The 22,381-nt window shown below is 40.0% G+C and overlaps 1 protein-coding gene across 1 annotated transcript in view; it reads right to left on the reverse strand.

Annotated features, from left to right (window-relative positions):
• Positions 1-312: 312 nt before the first annotated feature.
• Positions 313-22,381, reverse strand: part of LOC117530159 (probable E3 ubiquitin-protein ligase HERC1) — a 147,652-nt gene continuing 125,583 nt past the window's right edge. Inside the window, 25 exon segments of the mRNA XM_034193117.1 lie at positions 313-717; positions 2,730-3,035; positions 4,028-4,180; positions 4,277-4,529; positions 4,607-4,683; positions 4,760-4,925; positions 6,854-7,023; positions 7,215-7,384; positions 7,470-7,608; positions 7,719-7,888; positions 8,712-8,814; positions 9,526-9,648; positions 9,789-9,944; positions 10,493-10,674; positions 10,758-10,896; positions 11,811-11,936; positions 13,286-13,351; positions 13,495-13,779; positions 14,144-14,317; positions 16,733-16,831; positions 16,971-17,102; positions 17,253-17,367; positions 19,598-19,797; positions 19,977-20,098; positions 21,729-21,956. Coding sequence (XP_034049008.1) covers positions 532-717; positions 2,730-3,035; positions 4,028-4,180; positions 4,277-4,529; positions 4,607-4,683; positions 4,760-4,925; positions 6,854-7,023; positions 7,215-7,384; positions 7,470-7,608; positions 7,719-7,888; positions 8,712-8,814; positions 9,526-9,648; positions 9,789-9,944; positions 10,493-10,674; positions 10,758-10,896; positions 11,811-11,936; positions 13,286-13,351; positions 13,495-13,779; positions 14,144-14,317; positions 16,733-16,831; positions 16,971-17,102; positions 17,253-17,367; positions 19,598-19,797; positions 19,977-20,098; positions 21,729-21,956 — 4,040 coding nt within the window. The 3' untranslated portion in view covers positions 313-531.

Genomic DNA, 22,381 nt, shown 5'->3' on the forward strand with positions numbered 1-22,381 from the left:
GGGGAACACAGGGCAGGAACAAATAAAGTCCCTCATACAACATTTTGACCCTGGTGTCTGTCATGGAACATACAGTATGAAATTAGATCTGGTACGCGTCCCTGCAGCGGATAAGCCCCAAATATGAACACCAGGCTGTTGAAAACAAATCAAAGCAGCCAAATGTGCAATTATGCTTGATACCTATAAAACTGGGGACTTTAATCAAAGTAAACTAATTTTAAAACTTTTCTCTAAATGTGGACAGTCTGCATATTCATTATTTGCTTTCAACTCCAGTGTGCTGTGACAGACAGCAAAATGTGCAAAAAAAAAAAAAAAAAAAAAGAGTCAGGGTCGAAGTGCACTGTATACAGTATAGATCTTACTGTACATGTTGCACCATTTGAAAAATCAAACCTACATAAATCCATCAAATAATCGAGCTATAAATATTCGACTACCGTATCGATTTGGCTGTTCAGTGCATAACGTGCATGGCATCGGAGAAGATACATTCATTCATCACTGTGTGGCCCGCAGCCCCTCCTCTCAGTCCTCGGGTTCAGAGCTCTCCGCTGGGTCGGTGTTGTGAGACAACATGTAGTTGTCCATGTCAATGGAGGGACAGTTGTGGATGGAGTAGCGCAGGCGTTCGGCTAGGATGACCTGACTCGTATAAGGAGGCAGGCGAAGCAGGAAGAAGCAGGTCTGAGCCGTAGGGAGGCCGTTGACTGGCTAAATGAGAGAGAAGACTGTTGATAGCATTTTCTTTTTAATACATAAAAATATATATATGTTTCTTATTGTTCTGTCCGGTATATTTTTGACATAAATATAAATACACTTTTGTTTTTGCTCCCATTTTTCATGACTTGAAGGTGTAAGACTTCGTCTATGTACAGAAAATGCGGATTTCTCAGAAAATTTGGTCTTAAATTTGTTAAAAATCTGTGTTATTGAGCGCTTCGCTTTTGGCATAATAATCAATCCACTGAGCAGATGTGGAATGTTCAGGTGCTGATTAAACAGCAAGATTATTATACATGTGTCCTGAACTAGTCAAAATAAAAGGCTGCGCTAATATGTGCAGTTGATCTTGAAAAAGATATTTATTACATGAAGAAGAAGAATATCATGGTCCTGCACTGTAAAAAAAAAAAAAACATTCTGTTTTACAGATTGCCAGAATTATTCTGTAAAATAATAATACAGTAAAAATATGTAAATACCTTTCCAGGAAACACTGTAAATTTTACAGTATAAAATTCTTCTAATGTGCCAAACGAAATTAATAAAAGGAGAATTTTTTACAGTGTGGGCTGGAGGGGTTACATGTATCTGCAGCTGTAAGGAGGGTTGGTGGTACTGTCAAATTCTCAGAAATTCTTGTAGCAAGCATGCCAATCATGTCATCCATCATCTGTGGTGTTGTGCTGTTTTATAAAACGTTTTTTGCATTTTAGTGGACTTTTATTGTGAGTTCTTCAAAACATATTTGTCCAGTTTAATCAGCATCCGGATCCCTCTTGGGAAAGGCGAGGTGTTCATTATGGATTTTAACAAATCTGTGCACACAAATTTAGAGAAATACCGTATTTACTTGATTAAACGGCCCAGGAGGCGTGCAATTCTCCTGAGGGGAGCATTTATTGATGATCGCTTGCATGCATGCATGCGAGAGAAGCTGTGCAGTCAAAACGATGAATGTTTTTCTGCATGCAGTAGCTGCTACACAATTACATAAAATGGCTCCATGCAAACATTCTTACGCGCCAGCAGTGTTGCCACAGTAACTCTGAAAAGTTACTTTATTAGGTACTTTAAATAGTTACATTGTGCAGTTGCTTTATACAGTTACTTCATTCAGCAGCTGTGGACAACTTGTCGGCAGCTGCTGAATGCAACTAATAAAGTAACTAGTAATCTAACTTGGTTATTTTTAAGACTGAGTACTCAGAAAAATAGTTATGAGTTACTTTGCTGATTACTCAAGCTTAAGAGTAACCAAGTTAGATTACTAGTTACATTATTTATTAGTTACAAGTTGTCAGCAGCTCCTAACAAAGTAACTGCATAAAGCTGCTAATGAAGTAACTGTAAAAAACTGTATAAAGTAACTTAAAAAGTAACTAAGAAAGTAACTTTTCAAAGTAACTGTGGCAACACTGCTCACCAGTGTTCAAGCTAAAAGTTGTGAAAGACGCGGAAGAGAAGGGGAAGCATCATGCTGCTCGGATTTTCCTAGTCGATAGGAAACACATCAGGGAGTGGTGTAGGAACAAGGTTAAGTTTTCAACCCTGGCCAAAATAGCAGGGGGGAAGGAAAATGCATTATGAGGACATTGAAGAGGAGCTGATAAAATGGTTACAGAGAAGGAGAACAGCAGGCGTTCGCGTGACAGGGAAGGGTCTGAAATACGAGATACTGCGGCTGCATAAGCAACATGGAAACCAGAACAGACTTGATGAGATTTTGTGGCAATGAGGTAGGACTATTTCATTTTCATTTTACTCTGATCTCTCAGGAATTCATAATTTGAGTACATGCAATGTTCTAAAAAATATCAAGGGGGGCTTTTATTACAGAGGGGGCCTTTAACAGAGTAAATACGGTAAGCCTTTTATGGGTATATAAGATGTCTTGCATTTACATTTTTGTTATGTAATCTAATAAAAGAAATGTGCCACACCTACTGAATGAAGTGTTTTAAATTTATCTTTATATTAATCAATAAGGTCAACTTTACCCTGTCAACCTTGATGATTTGGAACTTCTGTGTGATATCAGCCAGGTTTGAAGGCAACCTGGACCTGCCGGAGACAAAACGCAGGAAAAGTACTCGCTCCTCGTTGGTGAATTCCTCCAGGCTTTGCCAAAACCAGCTAATAAGATGGTGGCTCTCTGTGATGTCCCGGTAACGCACCAACTTCTTCAGCATCTCGACAGAAACCTCTGGTAGACCACAGACCAGCTTCTCCAGCTGCTGCTCTGTGAGCAGGGAGAGGAGGGGCACGGGGATGATGGCAGACATGCCCTCTCTGACTGCTGCCACCTGAATACAACACAGCAGCGTCAGCTTTGATATTCCTAAAGACAAGATAAAGGGAACAACAACAACAAACAGGCTGTCTAGTAGCCAATGATAGAAAGTGCTGCACACAGCAGGTGTTCAAAATGGATCCTGAGATTCACAGAGAGTTGAGGGAACACAGCCGATGGTTCTCTGCAACAGCGTGTCTGTGCATGAATTCATTTTCAGGACATTATTTTGAACAACATTTATATCATGGTAGACATCTGCATTTTGTATTACTGAATTGTTGTATTACTTTCGTAATGTATTTTGCATCACCAGTTAAGGAACACTATGGTGGAGTGGAGCAGAGAAAGATTTTCTTAAAAAGAAGAACTGAGAGTTCAGTTGCAGTTTGCCAGAAGGCACATGGGAGACTGCAGCTGAGATCTGATCTGTTTCCTTGTCTGAAGTTCCTTCTCTATGCAAGTCCACCATGAAGCTGTGACTGGTAATGCAACATATTAAATTTGCACTATGCATAGTCTCTGCAATCACATTCACTGAAGCCTACAATTCCATCAGAGTTGTTGTGTGTCTTGGTGGCTTCCCTCACTAGCCTCCTTCTTTCACAGTCACCCACTTTTTGAGAACTGCCTACTTGGGGAAGTTCAAAGATCAGCAATCACAATCAAAGAAAAATGATCAGGATAAAAAGTTGGGAATCTGGATCAAAGCTCTATGATCAAAGATCAGGGATCAAAGATGATTGAGTGGGCACCCTCAGTGAAAAAGAGAGATAAAAGGAAAAATCAGCCTCCCACACAGAGGACTGTTGGGCCTTAGAGGATTAATGTGCTCTCTGAGTACTATTCTAGTTCTATTAATGTATCTGACTTGATAACGTGCATGATCCACTAACATATAATACTTATGATGTATCTGGGACAACTGCAGTATCAAAGTATGTTGAGACACAAGTACCTAGCCGACATGCTTGTAACTACACAGATGCACTTAGTTATCCCAACCTGTGAATCCATTTCATGCAGTCTGTAGTCCATCGCTTTTTCCACATATTCAGTCCTGTTGGCAAAGGTCAGGGAGATGTTTTGACCACCAGATACCACTGGTACCAGCCTTCCATCAGCACTATGGGCCATAAATGAGTCCAGTGGGATCATCTTCAAATGGAATAAGTAAGAACAATAAGAAGTTCCACATTTCAGATTGCAAACATGAAGATATACTGCTTTGGATTAGTGCACAGAGGAACTCACCACATGAAAATTATCTGCTGTGATTCCACTGTTTTCTAGGTGAACAATTCCTTGCAGGCTGCGGTAGGTGAGTAGATCCACCTCCTCCAGATCAGACCCTCCCAGAGGCATAGAGCAGAGCTGCTTCCACACCCATGGAGCCAAATGCAAGTCCAGTGGCTTCTTGGTGCGAATGGCCACTGCCATTAGAATGCCAAGGAAGCGGAACTGGACTGTGTGATCCTCTGAGAGTGCTGCTGGATTCAGCAGGAACCTGTGAGGGAGCAGCAAGTAGGTCGCATGCTACTAGAATTTCCTCCAAAAGCAAATACTTCAGCAAACTATGTTCACCTGTCAGTATTACTGCCAACATCAGCAAAGCTGTTGGGAGTATGGATAAGAAGATCCACCACACCAGACTGCAACTCCTAGTGAAAGACAATTGTACCATTTAGGCTTTGTAATTCATCTGTTCTGCTTTGCCGATCTCTGTACGGCTCTTACCTGGCACATCTCAGTGATGGTGTCATCAAACACACCTCCAGCATCATCAGCTCCCTCTCCAACAAGCTTCACTTTCCAGGCTCGTGATGGCAGCCGCAGCTCCACAGGATTCAGGCTCACTACTTGCTTTGCGATCTGCACGAAGATGGGCTTGCTAGAATGCCCCCTGTGGTCGCGCATGAAACAAGTGAATTTCATCCAAAGTTTTGATAAAGAACATCATGGTAATGCTGTGATTTAGTGTGCAAAATTGACCACTGCTCCTCCGGACATCCCTTAAGTCCTGGAAGACGGACCAAACCATGGAGAGTAGCTGAACAAGCTGCTTTGGTGACCTCCACACTTTTCAACCCTAAAGTTGCTTTAATACCAGCGATTAGACCACACCGCAATGAGGTTTTCCAAGAGTTTATACATGTAATTTGAATTCCTGCTGTGGCTTGGATAATATTAGATTATATTGAACTTTATTGACTGGAAAGACTCCCTCAGGGAAATTGAGGTTCCAGCAGCATTGTATAGCAGCACACAGGGTAAGAAGCACACAGACCATCAAAAGTGAAACTAAAAACAAAAAAGAGTTTGCAAATATAAATATAAATATGAATACACAAATACCAGACATTACAGATATAACTAGGGATGGGTACTGATAAGATTTTATCGATCCGATTCCTTATCGATTCCTTTATCGATACTTCTTGTGAATTTTCTGTGTACTAAAAGTAGGCTTTACAGGTATTCTATGTCAACAACATTTTAGAGTCTTAAAGTAAATAAATATGTAACTGGTCACTGGATCCTTAAACTCTGGACATAAATAAACTCTACATGGTGGATCCTTGATCTCTAACATAAATATAAATAAACAAAATCTGGAATTTCTGTCAAAAGCATTTCCTTTCAGACATTAGTGGCATACATTTGAGCTGAACTCAGCTGGCTGTGCTGCACGTCAGGATGTAATTCATAAAGAATGCAGAACATCTCACTTTGGGAGGAAAAAAAATGTTTTAGTCGATTGTAGTTTATTGTCTGTATTACAACGTTTGGAAAGAGGTGTCATTTTATTTAAAGCGGCGATTCGTTCTGAAGTTATTCATTCCGACTGGAGCCACGCAGCGTTTGGAGCTGTGCCAACAGAATGGAGGATGAGTCTCGTTTCTTGACTGCAACAAGAGTCCCAGTTAGTGACTTTAATCCACACAAAGGTGACTCACAATTGACATATTTTAATGGCTTTGAGAGGAGTTAAGAAGCAGACTAGCCGCTTCTGAAGAGCAGCAAATCAAAGAACCAACGAGCCAGTGGATTGAAGCACTGCTTCATTGGGTGAAGCTTCAAAGTGGAGTCGCGCTGCAGAAGCGGTTGATTACAGAGCCACTGCAGGGTCGGCAATCAACGTAGAGAAATTATCATTTTCCTGACAAACACCCTCAAAAAACAACGGCCGCTCTGAAGGTCCGATAAGGGAATCATTACGCAAAAGGACTATTGATATCAGTGGATCAAATAAATTCTTAACGATACCCAAAAAGAACCAGTTCTCGATACACAACCCTAGATATAACAATGTCAATGAGCTCAGGAAAACCATGATATAAGAGCATGTGGAAGCATACGCTCACAGCCTACATGTTTACATTATGTCATGGTGTTTACATCTGAAAGAGGTAGTGTTGTTGTATGGTTCAATCGTGGTACATGAAAATTCAGTAAGGTATGTCTTCTATAATACATTACAATTCTAAGGTAGAAATCTACTAATGTATACTAAGGTATTTAAATATCTAAAAAAAGGAGAGTAGAGTAGAGCCACTTAGGTGCCTGGTCTTGAGAACCAGGGATGGTAGGTTGAAAAGCTTTTTTATCCCATGGGAACTCTCCCTACCCACATGGCATTCAAATGGACTGAAGAATGAACACACAGCCAGTAAAGGTGTGACAGGAAGCAAAACACCCACAAAGTGCTTAGGGTCCACATGGTTCATATAGCCCACTCACACCAAGAGTTAACAGGGCCGAACCATGTGACCCCACTGTCAGGCTGATATTATAAATTCTGCTCCCAGCTTTATGTCCTGCTATCCTCACCTTGTGGAAATCCGTCTCACAGTGATTTGCGGTCCATATGGTTTGCCCTGGGTCATGGTTCTGCCAATGGAGCGTACTAGAGGCAGAGTATTGACCTTGGGTGACAGAAGCCCTCTGAGCTCACCCCGAATGATGGCTGTTGTCCCTGAACTATAGCGTGAAGTGGATGCCTGGAAGCAGAAAAGGCAGCACAGAAACACATCGACAATGTAACAGATAGCAGCTTGAAAGAGACAAGAATATGATAGGTGCAACCTTACGAACAGAATCGTTTGTCAGCATTTATAGATGCAAAGGGCAGAAAAGGGATGAAATTTCAAAATTAAAAAAGCAAAACCAAGTCGTGTCAGCATGTGGTCACCAGATTCTTGGCATCGAGATTGAGCAGTCTCCAGGACTTGTACATGAGGTCAGAGAAGTGGTAGAGGACCCGGAGGCGCATGCTGAGGACATCGGGGCTGCAGTCTTTCAGAGTGTTATACTGGGGAGGGACTGCCTGAGGAAGGTCGAGCTGGAAATTTCCAGAGCCACCTAGAGATGAACATATAAATGGTCATGATTCAAGTGTAGTTTTTCCCATGAATACAAAGTCCTGATTATGTTTAGCTGTTTGCACCTGAGTTTCTAGTTGAGGTAGAGGGGGTAGTCCAAGCTGAACTGTGACAGCGTCCAGCAGAAATCTGTCTAATGTTCTTCCCTTGAAGGGCTGTAATGAGTGTGGGCTCCTTCACAGAGCTGCAGTGGCCAAGTCCAAGCTAAAACAGGTGCAAAATAGAGATTATGCATTTGAATTTCATTGTAAATCTTCTACTGTGAAATGAAAACTAGCTTGATATTGTGCATAGTCAAACAGCATGCTGGACACCTGTCCCTCGCTGTTGCAGCCCCACGCGTAGACATCTCCAGTGGAGGACAACACTAGGACGTGTTCACAGCCCACAGCAATGTCTTCAATGAACAGCCCCTCCAGTGAAGGCACCACTTGAGGGCAGGATTTATTCTTGAGCATAGAGTCTGGCAGGCCAATCAGACGCTCTGCAGGATGAACAGTGTCAGCTTCAGGAGAATGAAGTCGTAGGAAAACTTCAATTCCCTGCTATAAAACTATCTTAAAATCTTCCAGATGGAAATTTTTTCCAGTACTTTACCTTAAACATACTTACATAACATCACATACAAACACAGGCCAAAATTACACAACCTTCTCTAACTTGCCTAAAATGTCAATTTTCAGTGAGCAAACTCCTTGTTGCTAGCAGGTCATAACTGTTAGCATGGACAGGTCGCTCACATCACTACATACAGACCACCACGAAACCTCCTTGGATCCTGGATGACAACCACCCAAGCAGACAATTGGTCCCATCCCCACTTCTCGAAAGTAACAATCTGCAGTCAGGTGAAATGTAGGTGTCCCCTTGGCCACCTCCAGTTGCTGGAGTCCTCAACACTGATGCATCTACAAAATGGATCATGCCCAGAGAAAAGTGCCACATAGCCAAAATGTTGTAGCAAATGATAGTCATCTGAGTTTCCCTATGTTTGACACAATGTCATTCCAGTGGTACCCAAGGATACTCCAAAGAGGGAAGACATCCAGTCATTGCCTTAGGTGACTGGTTAGCGTCCAAGCCTCACAACCACACAGCAAGATATGAACTGGAATGGTACTGGAATCACCAAATACCTCGGTCCAGTGACCTCATCATCCCATAAACTCCAATAGCTATAAAGACTAAAAGATCAATACCAGTTCTTCACGGTCTATCCTACAGATGCATATTCAGTCTGTAGTGAAAAGTTAATGTGACCATAACAAAAGCATAACAAAAACATTTGTTTTTGCATAAAAGTCTACCTTGTCCAAATGTGTAGACATGTCCATCACAGGTCAAGACCACAGAGAACTGAGTCCCACAGCTGACCTTATTAACCCCCTTGTTGCAAAGTTGCTCCACTTTCTGTAAATAAAAAATAAATAGACAAATGAATAGGCTTGCCTATACATACCGCTGTTAAAACATCAGGAAAAAGCACTCATTTAAAATACACTTAAAAATGTATATATAAAGCTGAAATGGTAAATGGACTGCATTTATATAGCATATCTGCATCAGACGCTAAAAGTGCTTTACAATAATGCCTCACATTCCCCCCCCCCGATGTCAGGGTATAAACACAAAGGAAGTCATATTAGCATGGATGTACTCTCACATTGACAGTGTTAAAAGCCAGCAAATCATACCAGTTATTGAGCTACTTATATGGTTTGTGGTCACCTTTGTGACAAGGCAACATCTGCCAACATATTAATAAAAATGTAAGTTTTATTTTGTAGAACATGGGCTCAAATGTGTGATTTTATGTATGAACCCATATTTTACTCAAAGTTTTAATTTGATCAAAATGGGATCCTTATTGTTATGTTAATTCAATAATGAAAACTATTAATTCATCCTCATCAGTTCCACAACCTCAACAGCCGCCGTGACTGTCTTCATTCTGTATTTTAATTTGTGATAGCACTTTAGCAAACTGGTGCAAACTCCTATAATTTGCTTAAATGTCTTCCTGTGTATCCTCCATGGATGAAACTTCACACAAAGTCAGAGAAATGACCTGTTTTTGTTTTTTTTTTCTTTTGAGCATGATTAAATGTGAGGCTTTATTACCTGAGGGTAGTACTTTGCTGTAGATGACCCTGTTCCCAAATTACCATAGTCTCCATCTCCAAATGCCCACACAATCATGCCATCCTGGGATAGCACCAGAGTGTGGTTGAGACCACATGACACCTGGGAGAGGGGGAGAACAACATATTTGTAACTACATTTTTGTACGAGCTTTGACACTTTGAAGACAAAACCATCATTTATATTTAACAGATGATTTCATTGCTGACCTCCAAGAGTAGCATCAGTTTTTTGTTTTTTACCTGTCCTACATGATACCCTTCGAGTGCAGCCACCCTTTCAGGCAGCATCTTGCTGGATGTTGACCTTAGACCCAAACGCCCAGATTCACCACTACCAAAAGTGAACAATTTTCCATCAGCCGTTACCACAGCCGAGTGCCTGAAGCCGCAAGCCAGCTGTGAAGGAAACAGAATTACTATTATTATTACTTTCTAACATACCGTTGGTGTTCGTTTCCATCCATCCATTTTCTATACCCGCTTACTCCAATTAAGGGTCACAGGGTGCTGGAGCCTATCCCAGCAGTCACAGGGCATGAGGTGGGTTACACCCAAGACACGACGCCAGTCTGTCGCAGGGCCACATATAGACAAACACACACATTCAAACCCGCATGCACACCAATAGACAATTTTAAAGTTTCCAATTCTCCTATCCAACATGTCTTCGGATGTGGGAGGAAGCCGGAGCACCCAGAGGGAACCCACGCAAACACGGAGAGAACATGCAAACACCACACACAGAAAGGCCCCAGGTGGGAATCAATCCTATGACCTTCTTGCTGTGAGGCAACAGTGCTAACCACTAAGCCACAATGCTGGTATTAGCTTCCAAAAACCAAAATTAATAACCATGCTTATGGCTGGTTCAGTGATGATTTTAGTGTGAATGATGAGTTTAAAAAAATGTCAGGCGTTGAAAGGTAACTGAAGTTCATCTCTACCTGAATCACTTCCTCTCCTTGTAAGGCTTCAATTTGTTTTGGTCTCCTCTGTCTTTCATTGTTGCCATGGCCCAGTTTCCCAAAATCACCATCTCCCCAACTGAAAACTTCTCCAGTTTCAGTAAGGGCCAAAGAGTGTCCGTCTGACCCACAAGATGTCACCAGTTGTGTCACCACATACCCTACCAAAGGATTACCATCAGTAGAATGACGCTGACAAACAGAAGAGCACAAAGATGGGTTCTGCACCTGATGAAGACTGTACCTTGAAAGGCAGAGATAATAGTTGGAACATAGAGATCATCTGAATTTCCCTGACCCAGTCTGCCATACTGTCCTTCTCCCACAGCCAGTACTGTCCCATTGGACTGGACAAGGAAAGTACAGTTCTGCCCACATACAACCTGAATTAGAATTGGGGAGGGAAGAGGGCACCAAAAAAAAAAAAAAAAAAAATACATAAACAGCAGCAATAAAAGACCAGTAAATCATACATTGTGCCTTGGTAAGTCTAAATCATAGGAGTACACTATAGGCAGCAGCGGTGCAGAAACAATCTTGTCAGAATGGTAATAATTTAAGTAATAGTTACACAATATTATAAATATAAAGTACTATGAAAGTGATGAAAAGCTTTAAAGCTACAGTGTGTAGAATTTAGTGCTATCTAGTGGTGAGGCTGCAGACTGCATCATGACGTCGCTGGTCGCAATTTTGTTCCTTTGGCCACAAGGATTCATGATCCTTTATCTTCTCTTGCAATAAACAACCTGTATGATCCTGCATTTCACAACAACAAGGGTTCTCAAACTTGTGAGCCTGCGCTAACAATCAGCAGACCATGTATAGGGAACACCTGATTCCTCCTCTTTTTTAAATTCAGTCTTCTGGTGAAGAAAGGGTGTCCTTTTTGGGATGTAACCTGGCAACCTCTGTGAGGGGAGCCCGCTCCCATGTAGCTATTAAGGGCTCATTCTAAGTTTATGAAAACATAATACTGATTCATTGTAGCAGGTAATGATACACAGTTGAACAGATGCTACATTCCATTTATGTTAATAAACACTGCTAAATCACACACACTAGGGCTTTCAATAATTTACAACAAAGCTGCAAATGGTAACAACAGATTACACTTTATACTTAAATCTTCTATTTTCCAATAAAATTGAAGTGATCTGTAAATCTGTTTGGTGCAACTGTCATTATCTATTGGCGGATTATTGGCACCTATGTCTGCGTCATGGTGCAGTGGGCTGTACATCTTTACATTCACCAAGTCCCCATTTGTACATTATGTCGCCTGTGTGAAATATACTTGTTGAGTCTGTAGCAGAGATGGTGCAAGAATGGGCATCATTGGGTTTGTTTCCATTCCTGCCAGCTGTCCATAGCGTCCATTGCCCCACAGGTACACATCGCTCTTCCCGCCTTGCTGCCAGTCCTAGAAACACAGCAAGTAAAGTGGAAATGACAATCTGTTCAATGTTCTTAAGCCAAGCTGTCCACTAATTAAGCTGTTCAAATGATTGCTTTTACTTCATAAAGTAATAACTGCAAACTGTTTCACTTGTGACATGTTCTTGTAATGGGTACAAATATTCCACTCTGGCACTGATGCCATTCTGTCATGAATGGCATCAATCCATCCATTTTCTAAACCCCCATATTCCAGTTAAAGGTGAAGGAGGGACTAGAGCCTATCCCAGCAGTCATTTGGGCTAAAGATAGGCAACACCCTGGACAGACGCCCAGTCTATGGCAGGGCTAACACATACAGAACGACAATCGCATTCACTCTCCCAATCACAGCTACGGCGAAATTACTGTCACCAATTCACATAACCTGCATGTCTTTGGAAGTTGTAGGAAGCCGGGGCGCACTGTGGAGTAACAGTGCTAACCACTAAGCCAATGTGCCAGCAATAAATAAATTTTAAACATTAATATACCAGATAACTATTTTTTATGCAAAGATTATTGCTTAATGACGCCCTGTGCAGAAAATGAAGCAATACTCCTTCTGTGCTTTCAGCTTTTTTTTGTCTCTTTTTTACATTCTTGATCATCTGGTTACTTGTGTAGTTTCTGTGTGTGATATTTCTACATGTACTTAATGCATGTGACTCCCACTCTGGGGAACTGTTGCCCCTCGCCACATTTATAAAGAAACAGCATTACTCACTATTTACCACATAGCTGCTGATTTCGTTTTTAAAATCACAGACACCAGTCATTTTTCAGAAATATGTCCAAAAACCACATCTGGAGGCTAAAAATGCATCTGACTGAAAAAGTGGCTGGACTAGTATCCACATATAAAGAAAGAAACCCGTTTAAAAAACTAGAGGGAAAATTTGTTGACATCCTGAAGTGTGGTGCAAGTTTGACACCTAGTGGCTGTAAATCATTTATGAAATATTTTATCTGAATTATCAAACTTTTCAACCTCAGCATTGAAGAGCCCAACAGGCACTATGTTCATACATGTAACTGACAAATGTGATGTATATGTAAATCTAAAGTCCAATGACCTCTCCTTGAAGATGACAGAATTATTTTTCTTAATGCACATCTTGCTGTGGTGTGAAATCTTTGTGTGAAGTATGACTGATCCATGAAGCAGTTTAGATAAGTAGTACCCCTACTTCCCATCCAAAAAACGCTTGTTTGCAGGGGTTATAAAAACATTTTCAAAATACCAATGCTATGCAAATGGATAAAACAATCATATAATATGTAGTGGTCATAGTGTAAACAAGAATATCTTATTCAATACTGTTGAGTTTTCACCTCTGGTCTGATGGTGGCCCATGACATCAACTGTTCATCCATTCTGATGCTCCACTTACTATTGTCCTAAAAGAAAAAGAAACTGACTCAGTTAATTTCTAAAATGTGAAACTTGTGCATGAAATACTTCTGCGACTTTGTGTGGATGAAATATATCTGATGTTCATATTCCTTAATCAAAAATTTCAAAAAGGACTGTCAGTACTCACCAGTGCTTTGGTGAGTTCACAGTCATCACAGTTTTGAAAATCTGACACAATGAAGGTCTCTGGGAAAACAGTCCCGCTGGCAATGGCCTCAGCACTGCGGACAGTCGTAGCGTAAGTGGCCAGCCAGCTCCACTCTGATGGGCAAGAGTGGGCATCAGATCCACTGTGGTGTGGGGGGCGTGGGTAACGGCACAGGTGTTTCTCCAGGAACAGGCCCACAGTCAAGGCAGTCAGACTCTGCAAAAAGGCACTGTGGACTAACTGATCACCAGCTGCCACATGGGTCTGCATTACAGGAAGACATACCAAGGTCCAAAAAGTATCAACAGGCTTGTCAGTATCTATACACTGGAATGTAATTAGGAAAGTTAAGAAAACCAGCATAAATTTAAAGTGATAACACAAAAACATGAGGCAACTGAAGGGATAAGTATCACTAACATCTGCAGCTGTTTTAAACTAACTTTGAAGTCTTGGGAAAAACCACAATGTCATCTTAAAAGTGTAGTACAGCTGGAGCTTTTCACTTATAAGCTCATACTTTCGCAACAGACTGTGTCTTATTTTAAGAACAAAAGTAAAAAAAAAGCAATGCCATTTTGTGTCACTATACAAATAAATGATTTCAAAAGACCACTCCAGTTGTCACCTGCTCATATGTGTACTGCTCCTGCAACAGCAAAGGCAGCCTCTCCAGGAAGACGGCTAAACACGGCGCCCGATTTAAACCCACGATGTTCTGGCTCCTGAGCACCATGCGACAGGAAGCCAGCACGTGATTTTGACTGATCCAATCAGGCGTGCAGCAGATCAACAAAACATCCTGTGAAAGAATGCGTGTCAGTAAAACTGGCTTACTAAGGCAGTGGTGCCAGTGGGAAAAAAAAAAACAAACAAAAAAAAGAAAAACAAAAACAAAAACAAGCTCTGAGAACACAATATCCCCCGTTGGCAAATACAGCTTTGGCACAAGTGCTTGCTACATTCTGGCAACATTTCAGAGTGTGTTGTAATTGATTTCAGAATGCAGACACCAACTCATGAAAGTGGCAGTGTCTAGGTTTGTTAATCAAGGGCCATACCTCTGCCAAAATGTCTCAATCTTGTACAATATTACAATATGCATATTACCAACCTATAACAAGGAATTGTATCAAGTTTCCCAAAATTCCTACTAAAAATGTGAGAGGAGTTGATTTCAGAACGCTTATACCCTTTTTTGGACAGATGGACAGACAGGAATCGCCACCACATAAACCCCCATTGGGCCTTTGGCCAGTGAGGAATAAAATCTACCTTCACAACTAAAAATGTGACAATAAATAAATAAAACACTGACACCATTCTTAGTGTACATGATGATCTCATCACGCATATAGTAACAAATCGGCCTGTCTATGGCAGCTTCCTCTGACAAAGGAACAGATCATCTGCAGCTGCTCATCAGTATGTATCAGTATCTGTTTCAAATAAATATGAACACACATCAAATTTAAATAGCTCATCTGCACTTTTAAAATTAGGAAAATATTCAGTCATGACTCTGATAACAGGCGCAGTGGTGGTGGTTAGCGGTTAATGTGCTTGGTTTCAGTGCAGAAGGTTCCAGGTTCAAACCCCACACCTGCCCTTTTCTCCATGTAACATAGCGTTGCGTCAGGAAGGACATCCGGCGTAAAACTTGTGCTGAATCAACATGCAGACCCAACTTGGATTTGCTGTGGCAACAATAAGAGAGTGGGTTACTTTTTTACTCTTATAACAAACATCAGTACTTAATTGGTTAAAAAAAGAATAAGAAAAAAAAAATACAACAATAAGAATGGGCCACTGGTATTAAAAAAAGGAGCTCGACAACATTCAACTTGTGTGGAGTCACTGGACTGCTGCAGCGCTGCCACAGGTGAGTGCTGAGGTAAGGAACTGAAATTCTCCTCAGTCATTTTAAAACTTTTCTGGGGTAAATCGTATGCTCCATGCTTCCTGACACATCTAATAATATTTTCGCATCTCACTACTGTGTTTTGTGATTGTCCAGCACAGTTCTTAGCCAGTGATGCTTTTAACAATAAAGCTAAATACTCTGCCGATTAAAATCGTTTTAGTCCTGAGTGAAAAGCTGAACCCATAACAAACAGGCCCCAACTTAATGATGAGTCTCTGGTAATTTCGTTGTAGTACTTGTACAATGACAATAAAGCCTATTACTAAAAATGCCACAAGTTTCCTTGAATGAGACATTTTTGTTCAACCCCTTGAATTGAAGTTGAAAGTCTACACTGTAATGCTGAATGTTCAAACTAATTAAAAAATTAAGTAAACTCAAAGTTTGAAGAAAACATTCTACTTACAAAAATATTTCAAGTTTGTGTAATATGGCCTTGCTTTTTGGGTAATTTAACTCAGAATTTTTTATTAACTTGAACTAATTACATATTAAATAAGCAAAACTTCAAAGCATAACTTAAACACAACTTAAAAGAATTAAGTAATTATATATGAAAATATCTGAGGTGACTTAATGAACCCTTTAGTAGGGGTGGTGGCCATGTGGTTTCAGTGCAGTAGGTTCCTGGTTCAAACCCCACGCCTGCCACACTCCTCCATGTAATGTGGGGTTGTGTCAGGAAGGGTATCCAGCGTAAAACGTGCCAATTCAGCTTAACAGATCCATCTCACATCTGCTGGCGACCCCAAGTGAAAAACAAGTAAGCAGCCGAAAAGATTTAGTGACACTTTTGTTTAATTGTAATCATGAAGTACAAGTAGCATTTAATTGAAATGCTCAAGTTCTGGGAACAAATGACTTAAGTTTGTGGACTCAAACATTTTATGGCAACTGATTGCCTCACTATTTTTAAGTTCTGCTAACTTGTTCGGGTTTACAGTGTACACTGCCAGCACTTGCTTCATTTCAACTCCCTTGTGGTGGTGTCTAGTACAGATGCAAAATTACAAATGTCACTATCCAACTAATGAGCATGACTGTATGATTTATGGTTATTGAAAGTAATGACACAATCAAAAATGCTTTTTTTACTTTTTGTTTAGTAATTAATAAGAAATGTTCAAAATATTTATCAACTTTGATCCCCATAAAACTGTTTAGAATAGTAGCAGGAAAAGCATTGCGATATTCTGGCTACTCAAGAAAGTATACTTTTAAATTTAAAATCGCTTGTTTGCAGGGCCTTGAGTTGACATACATAAATGAATAGAACTGAATGAAATAAATTACCTTTGACCTCCCAAAACAGGCAGCAACACCAAAGTTTGATATCCAGGTGGCACTGATCACTGAACCCAAACCTGTCACAGTTTGTAAGACTGAACCATCCTATAAGAAACACAGAAAAAGGGAACTGAGAAACAGATCTGTTACATGAGATTGTGTAGAATAATGGTTAATCTGTATTGTTTGTTCAAATTCAAAAACCTTTAGAAAGTGAAAGAAATGATGAATGTTATTTTCTCACCAGTAAGGACCAGATATTGACAAGCCCACCGATCCCTCCAGACACTAAAGCCAATCCACCGGGGCAAAATGAAAGGGACTTCACTCCCGTAATGTGTCCACTGAGTACAAACAAGCATTTTGCATTGTCCTGCTGTGAAATATAACAGGAATACAATTTCAGACGGCTCAAGTACAAGTAACGCGGCAGGTTAAAAAGAAACTGCAATGTGAAAAAGAGGATAATAAAAGTGAGATTTCAATCAATTCAAATTGGAATATATTGCTGCAGATCCACACCTACCTTAGTGTCACAGCTTATGTTTTTGCTAAGAGAGTTGTTGAATGTGTTCGTCAAAGATACAGCAGTACCCCCCTGTGGCAAAGTCCACACATATACGGCACCATTCTGACAACCTCTATAGAAACAAGGATAGAGCTTCTGTCAACAAGGCATACAAATGAAACAGCACAAACTTCTGGAATTAATATTTGTATGTATGTCTGGCTATTTGGTAATTAAAGTAAATTCTTAGAAGTAAATAAAATCATTAAAAATATACACAACATGAAGCTGCAATAACAATGCATCTACAATAGTTTGATTTGGTGTGTTTGTGTATTTATTGATTTTTATTTTTTTTTTCATTTGCCATCTTCTGCACCATTGTTGATTGGACTGGTTTTAAACTTGAATAGCATTATTTTATTTTATTTTTTAATGTACTATGTCCATTCAAGTTCCACACATTTGAGATTTTTGAAACTTTTATTTTGGAAGGCGAGTCACCTGATCTCTTTTGTGAATTCCAACACTTAAATAAGAAAGTTTAGAAAAAAAATAAATAATAAAAAATAAAAATAAAAATACTTGTTTCCCTTACCAAAAAATTGTACTCATAAGTATATAAAAAGTAAACTGGAAGTATACTTGAAACATACTTGCATGTACTACTTTTTGGTAAGGGTTGCCCACAGTTTGCCTTGTACCCACTGCCACTAATGCTGTGGAGCCAGGGGTTTGACTCTTCCCACTCCCATCTGTACATTTGCAAACATTTTTGCTTCTTTGGATGTTGTGAAGTTTTGGGTGTAGACATACCAGGCAACCCGTGACAGGACCAGAAAGATGGGCACACGGAGAAGCAGACGTGAAAGTCTGAGGTCTATCCGCTGTACCTCGCATCAGGTCCTCCCTACTTTTATTTTGTTCATTATTCAGTTTTGATGAGTGTGTGAGGGACATGTATGTAAATACGGAACAATACGGGAACAATATGGGACGCAACAATTAATTGTCAAATAAAGGACAATTCTGTATTTTAAGGGACGAGTGGCAACCCTACATTAGCTACACAAAGCTATAGCTACCAATTACATAATGTATGTTAGCCTAACAAGGCTAAAACTACCAACTACATACAGTATGTTAGCTAAATAAAGCTACAGCTTCCAACTATATATGAAATATTAGCTATAAAAATCTACAGCTACCAATTACATAACGTATGTTCGCTAAACAAGGCTAAAGCTACCAACTACATGCTGTATGTTAGCTAAACAGAGCTACAGCTTATATATCAATCAATCAATCAATCAATCAATTTTTTATATAGCGCCAAATCACAACAAACAGTTGCCCCAAGGCGCTTTATATTGTAAGGCAAGGCCATACAATAATTATGTAAAACCCCAACGGTCAAAACGACCCCCTGTGAGCAAGCACTTATATAAAAGACACCTTTATATACCCATGTCCATGAAAAACCTTCACATTTTCCATCTTAGTCCAAGAAAAGGGGCATCATAACATTCATTTCATCATCTGTTATATGTGGAATTACTTCATTATGTAATTAGCTGAAAATAATATAATAAAAACACTGAATTCATATACTTATGTACATGATAGTCTCCACTTTTGCATGACGAGTGCCCCACCACGGGCAATTTCAAGGCTGAAGAATGTACATCACTTTATCCGTAAGGTTTTGCTCTATATGTGGTTGCACAATGTCATTTCTTCTGAATGTTTATCGTTTATTAGGCCTCCAGTTCAGTGTCAAGTAGCTCCAGATATCATCTACTGTCTGGAAACACTGGATACCATACCATATAGGTAAAAACAGGCAACTTACATATGTCACCCTTTAAAAAATTTTATTTTATCATTCGGAAGATGTGGGATATCTTCATTATGTACATAAATTCATGCAATCGCCAACAGCTGGCATTCATGTCATGCAAAAGTGCAGAGCATTATCTACGTAAGTATATCAATTTGGGATTTTTTTGAATCTAAATGTTTTCAAACCATTACACAGCTGTATCCAGTGACCTATCATTTACAAACCTGTACTACCCCCAGCAAAGCAATCACAAATATCTATGAAATACCACACTAGGGTACACTGCTAATCAACAATACACAATACATTAACCAAACAAAGCATAATGCAATGTAACACCAAACTCTGGGCAATTCACTTGTGTAGCTTGAGGTTGAGTCAGTTCAGACATCACAGTTCAGTTCAAGTGCTATATGCAGTCATCAGAACCCTTCATTTTGTGTTCTGTACAGATGTACTAGGTGCAGCAGTGGCAGAATATTGAACAGACAGAAAGAAAAGATGACTTGCGTAAACCTACACAGCCATCAAGAGTCTGGGATCCGGTGCTCTGCCAGGAAGCGAGCACCACTCAGCAACATTAACTGTGCCGGTGTGCAGGAGGGAGTGTAGTGTGACCCAGGTACCCCCAGATCGACCCAATATCTTCACTACTTCAGACCGGCCCAGACAGAGCAACAGGTGTCCGGTTGGATCCCATTTTAAGGAACTCACAGTCTCCTATGTCATAAAAGGAAGGAGATGGAAGATTAAATAATAGGAAATATATAACAAAATACAAAATTCAGTGCATTCTCCATTTGGTGTGACGTATGTACAGTTGTAGTTATCTGTCTTTACTGTAGATATGTATACCAAACTGTAATTAAAATGTGTGTGGGGCATTTTCCCAGACTCACAGGAAAGAGAGATAACACCACAGGCTGCTCATTATCATAAGCTGTAGCAAGAAGCATCTTTCCATTTGGATAGCCAACTGCAAAAGGCTTGTCCTCACTGTGCCAGGCTATACACTGAGGGGCTAGGATAGATCACGGGAGAAAAACAACCAAGTTCATCTTGGAATTGTACCAAATCCCACAGAGATGTAAGTTGCTGTACTTTCCAGACTATACCATACTTTTTTCTTACTTGTTTGGCTGGTCCTGTGACTTATATTTCAAAGTGACATATGTCAAAAAATACTGCGTTATTATATTTGGCCACAAGCCCGCACTATATACACATGTGACGAATCACTTTGAATGAGGTTCTTTCTGGTCTACACTATAAAGCAGGTGATGGTGCATTACCAGTTTAACAGTGCAAAGAGTAAGAAGACCTGAATGAGAAGGACATGCTAGGTTTTAAAGAATGACCAAAATTAATACATCATGCTCTAAAACTGAAGGCCGCACTCTTGACTATTGGGAGTATATAGTCACTATGACTACAGGACTGTATGGGATGTATGTTTGACTGTATGTTTGACATTTCTTTGTTATGATTTGTTTGACTTTTTTTTAATGTTTGTTTGTTTTTGTTGTTGCTGTTTTTGACAGGATGGCCAGCACAAATGGTCAGCCTTCTGACCCTGGTTTGCTTGAGGTTTCTTCCTGCAATCAAAAAAACCAGAGGAAGTTTTTTCTTACTAGTGTTGCCTATGCGCTTGCTCTGGGGCATCAGTAAGGTTAGACCTCATTACGCTTGGCATGACCAATTTGTGATTTGGTGCTACACAAATAAAAAAGTTGAAATTTAACTGAATAATGATAGGGAATAACCTTCATATTACTCTGCACTCCTCTTTCTTGCACTTTGTGGGACAGCCAGAACCATAACTAGATGGGTGGCTAGCCTAAGGTTTGGCTAACTTTAATGTTTTTAAAATGTATAAAAAGTAAGTCCCTTCAGACGCTCCCTTGTTTTGCACTCGGGGTCACCACAGCAAATCAGAGGTGGATCTGCATGTTGAATTGGCACAGGTTTTACATCAGATGCCCTTCCTGACACAACTCCACATTACATAGAGAAATGTGCCATGGACGGGGTTTGAATTGGGAACCTTCCGCACTGAAACCAAGTGAACTAATCACTTGGCCACCAGCCCTGCGTTTTTAAAATGTATAACCAATTAAAAAGTTTATTTAGTGAGGTAAACATGCACACATTTAGCTCTGCTGTGATGTTTTCATCTGTTCAGTGTCAACAAGAAGCAGTTTAGCCTTGAGTTCTTTGTGCCTTGTACAATAATCTTATTTAGCCTGTTAGCTTCTGCTCGTTAACACAGTGCTTGCCTCATAAATAAATGTTGAATGGACGACATTTATAGAGCTTTTCCATCTGCATCAGATGTTCAAAGTGCTTTACAAATATGCCTCACATTCACCCATTCACACAAACACACACACCAATGTCAAGTGATGCGCTAATTAAATCAATATTGAAATTTTGCATTCATTTTAGATGCATGCTTGTTGCATGAAACAGTACCTCCACATTCCAGAAAGCAATGTGACTTATAGGCCGATACAACTGATATGTTTTTCCTCTGAATGACATATTGTTGGACAGATGCATCTAATATTCCAGTGTGTCATACAGTCCATAAAATATGTCAGTAATATATTTCTACTAACACACACTAGCAGTGTGCCTAACAGTCTGCTCACCGTCTTTCCTGTAGCAGTGGGTGACTTCAATGGTCTTCACGTGCAGCCCTGATTCCTGGATCGTGACCTGAAACCAACAGAGGGAGCCATCCAGCCTCCCCACCAACATGCTCTCAGTGGGATGGTCCACACTGCCCACAGACTGTTCAAGAACCCACAGACTGAAAGTCTGGGCCCAGCAGAGGGCTGTGGCACGTGAGACCTGGGCCTCCACATGACAGTGAGATCCTAAAAATGTAGGGTATGTTTAATTACATTTACAGTTTTACAGCTTTTTTTTTTTTTTTTTTTTTAATGAAGCTGTGATTATTTTGTTGAAAAGAAATGTATAAAATCTGCATTTCCCACCAAAACAGCACAGATAAATAAGAATAAACAAAGCCTAAACAAACTGCTAAAATTATGATTGGAGACACTTTCATATCAGCTGTTTGGATGGTTGTTTTGTTGTAGCACTATGAAAATTAATATATTATCTTCCTTATAAAAATGCAAAATCCTTAGCCTAACAGAAAACTATGCATTATCTTTTATTATTTATCACCCACTGAATTTAATCTTCTTTACTAAGAAGTATATGAGCACTAATCAACCAGAGGTTTTTCTTTGTTTTTACACTGTGATATCATTAGAAACATTCAAAGACCAAAGAG

This window comes from Thalassophryne amazonica, chromosome 17, assembly GCF_902500255.1.
Source record: "Thalassophryne amazonica chromosome 17, fThaAma1.1, whole genome shotgun sequence".
NCBI classification, from domain to species: Eukaryota; Metazoa; Chordata; class Actinopteri; order Batrachoidiformes; family Batrachoididae; genus Thalassophryne; species Thalassophryne amazonica.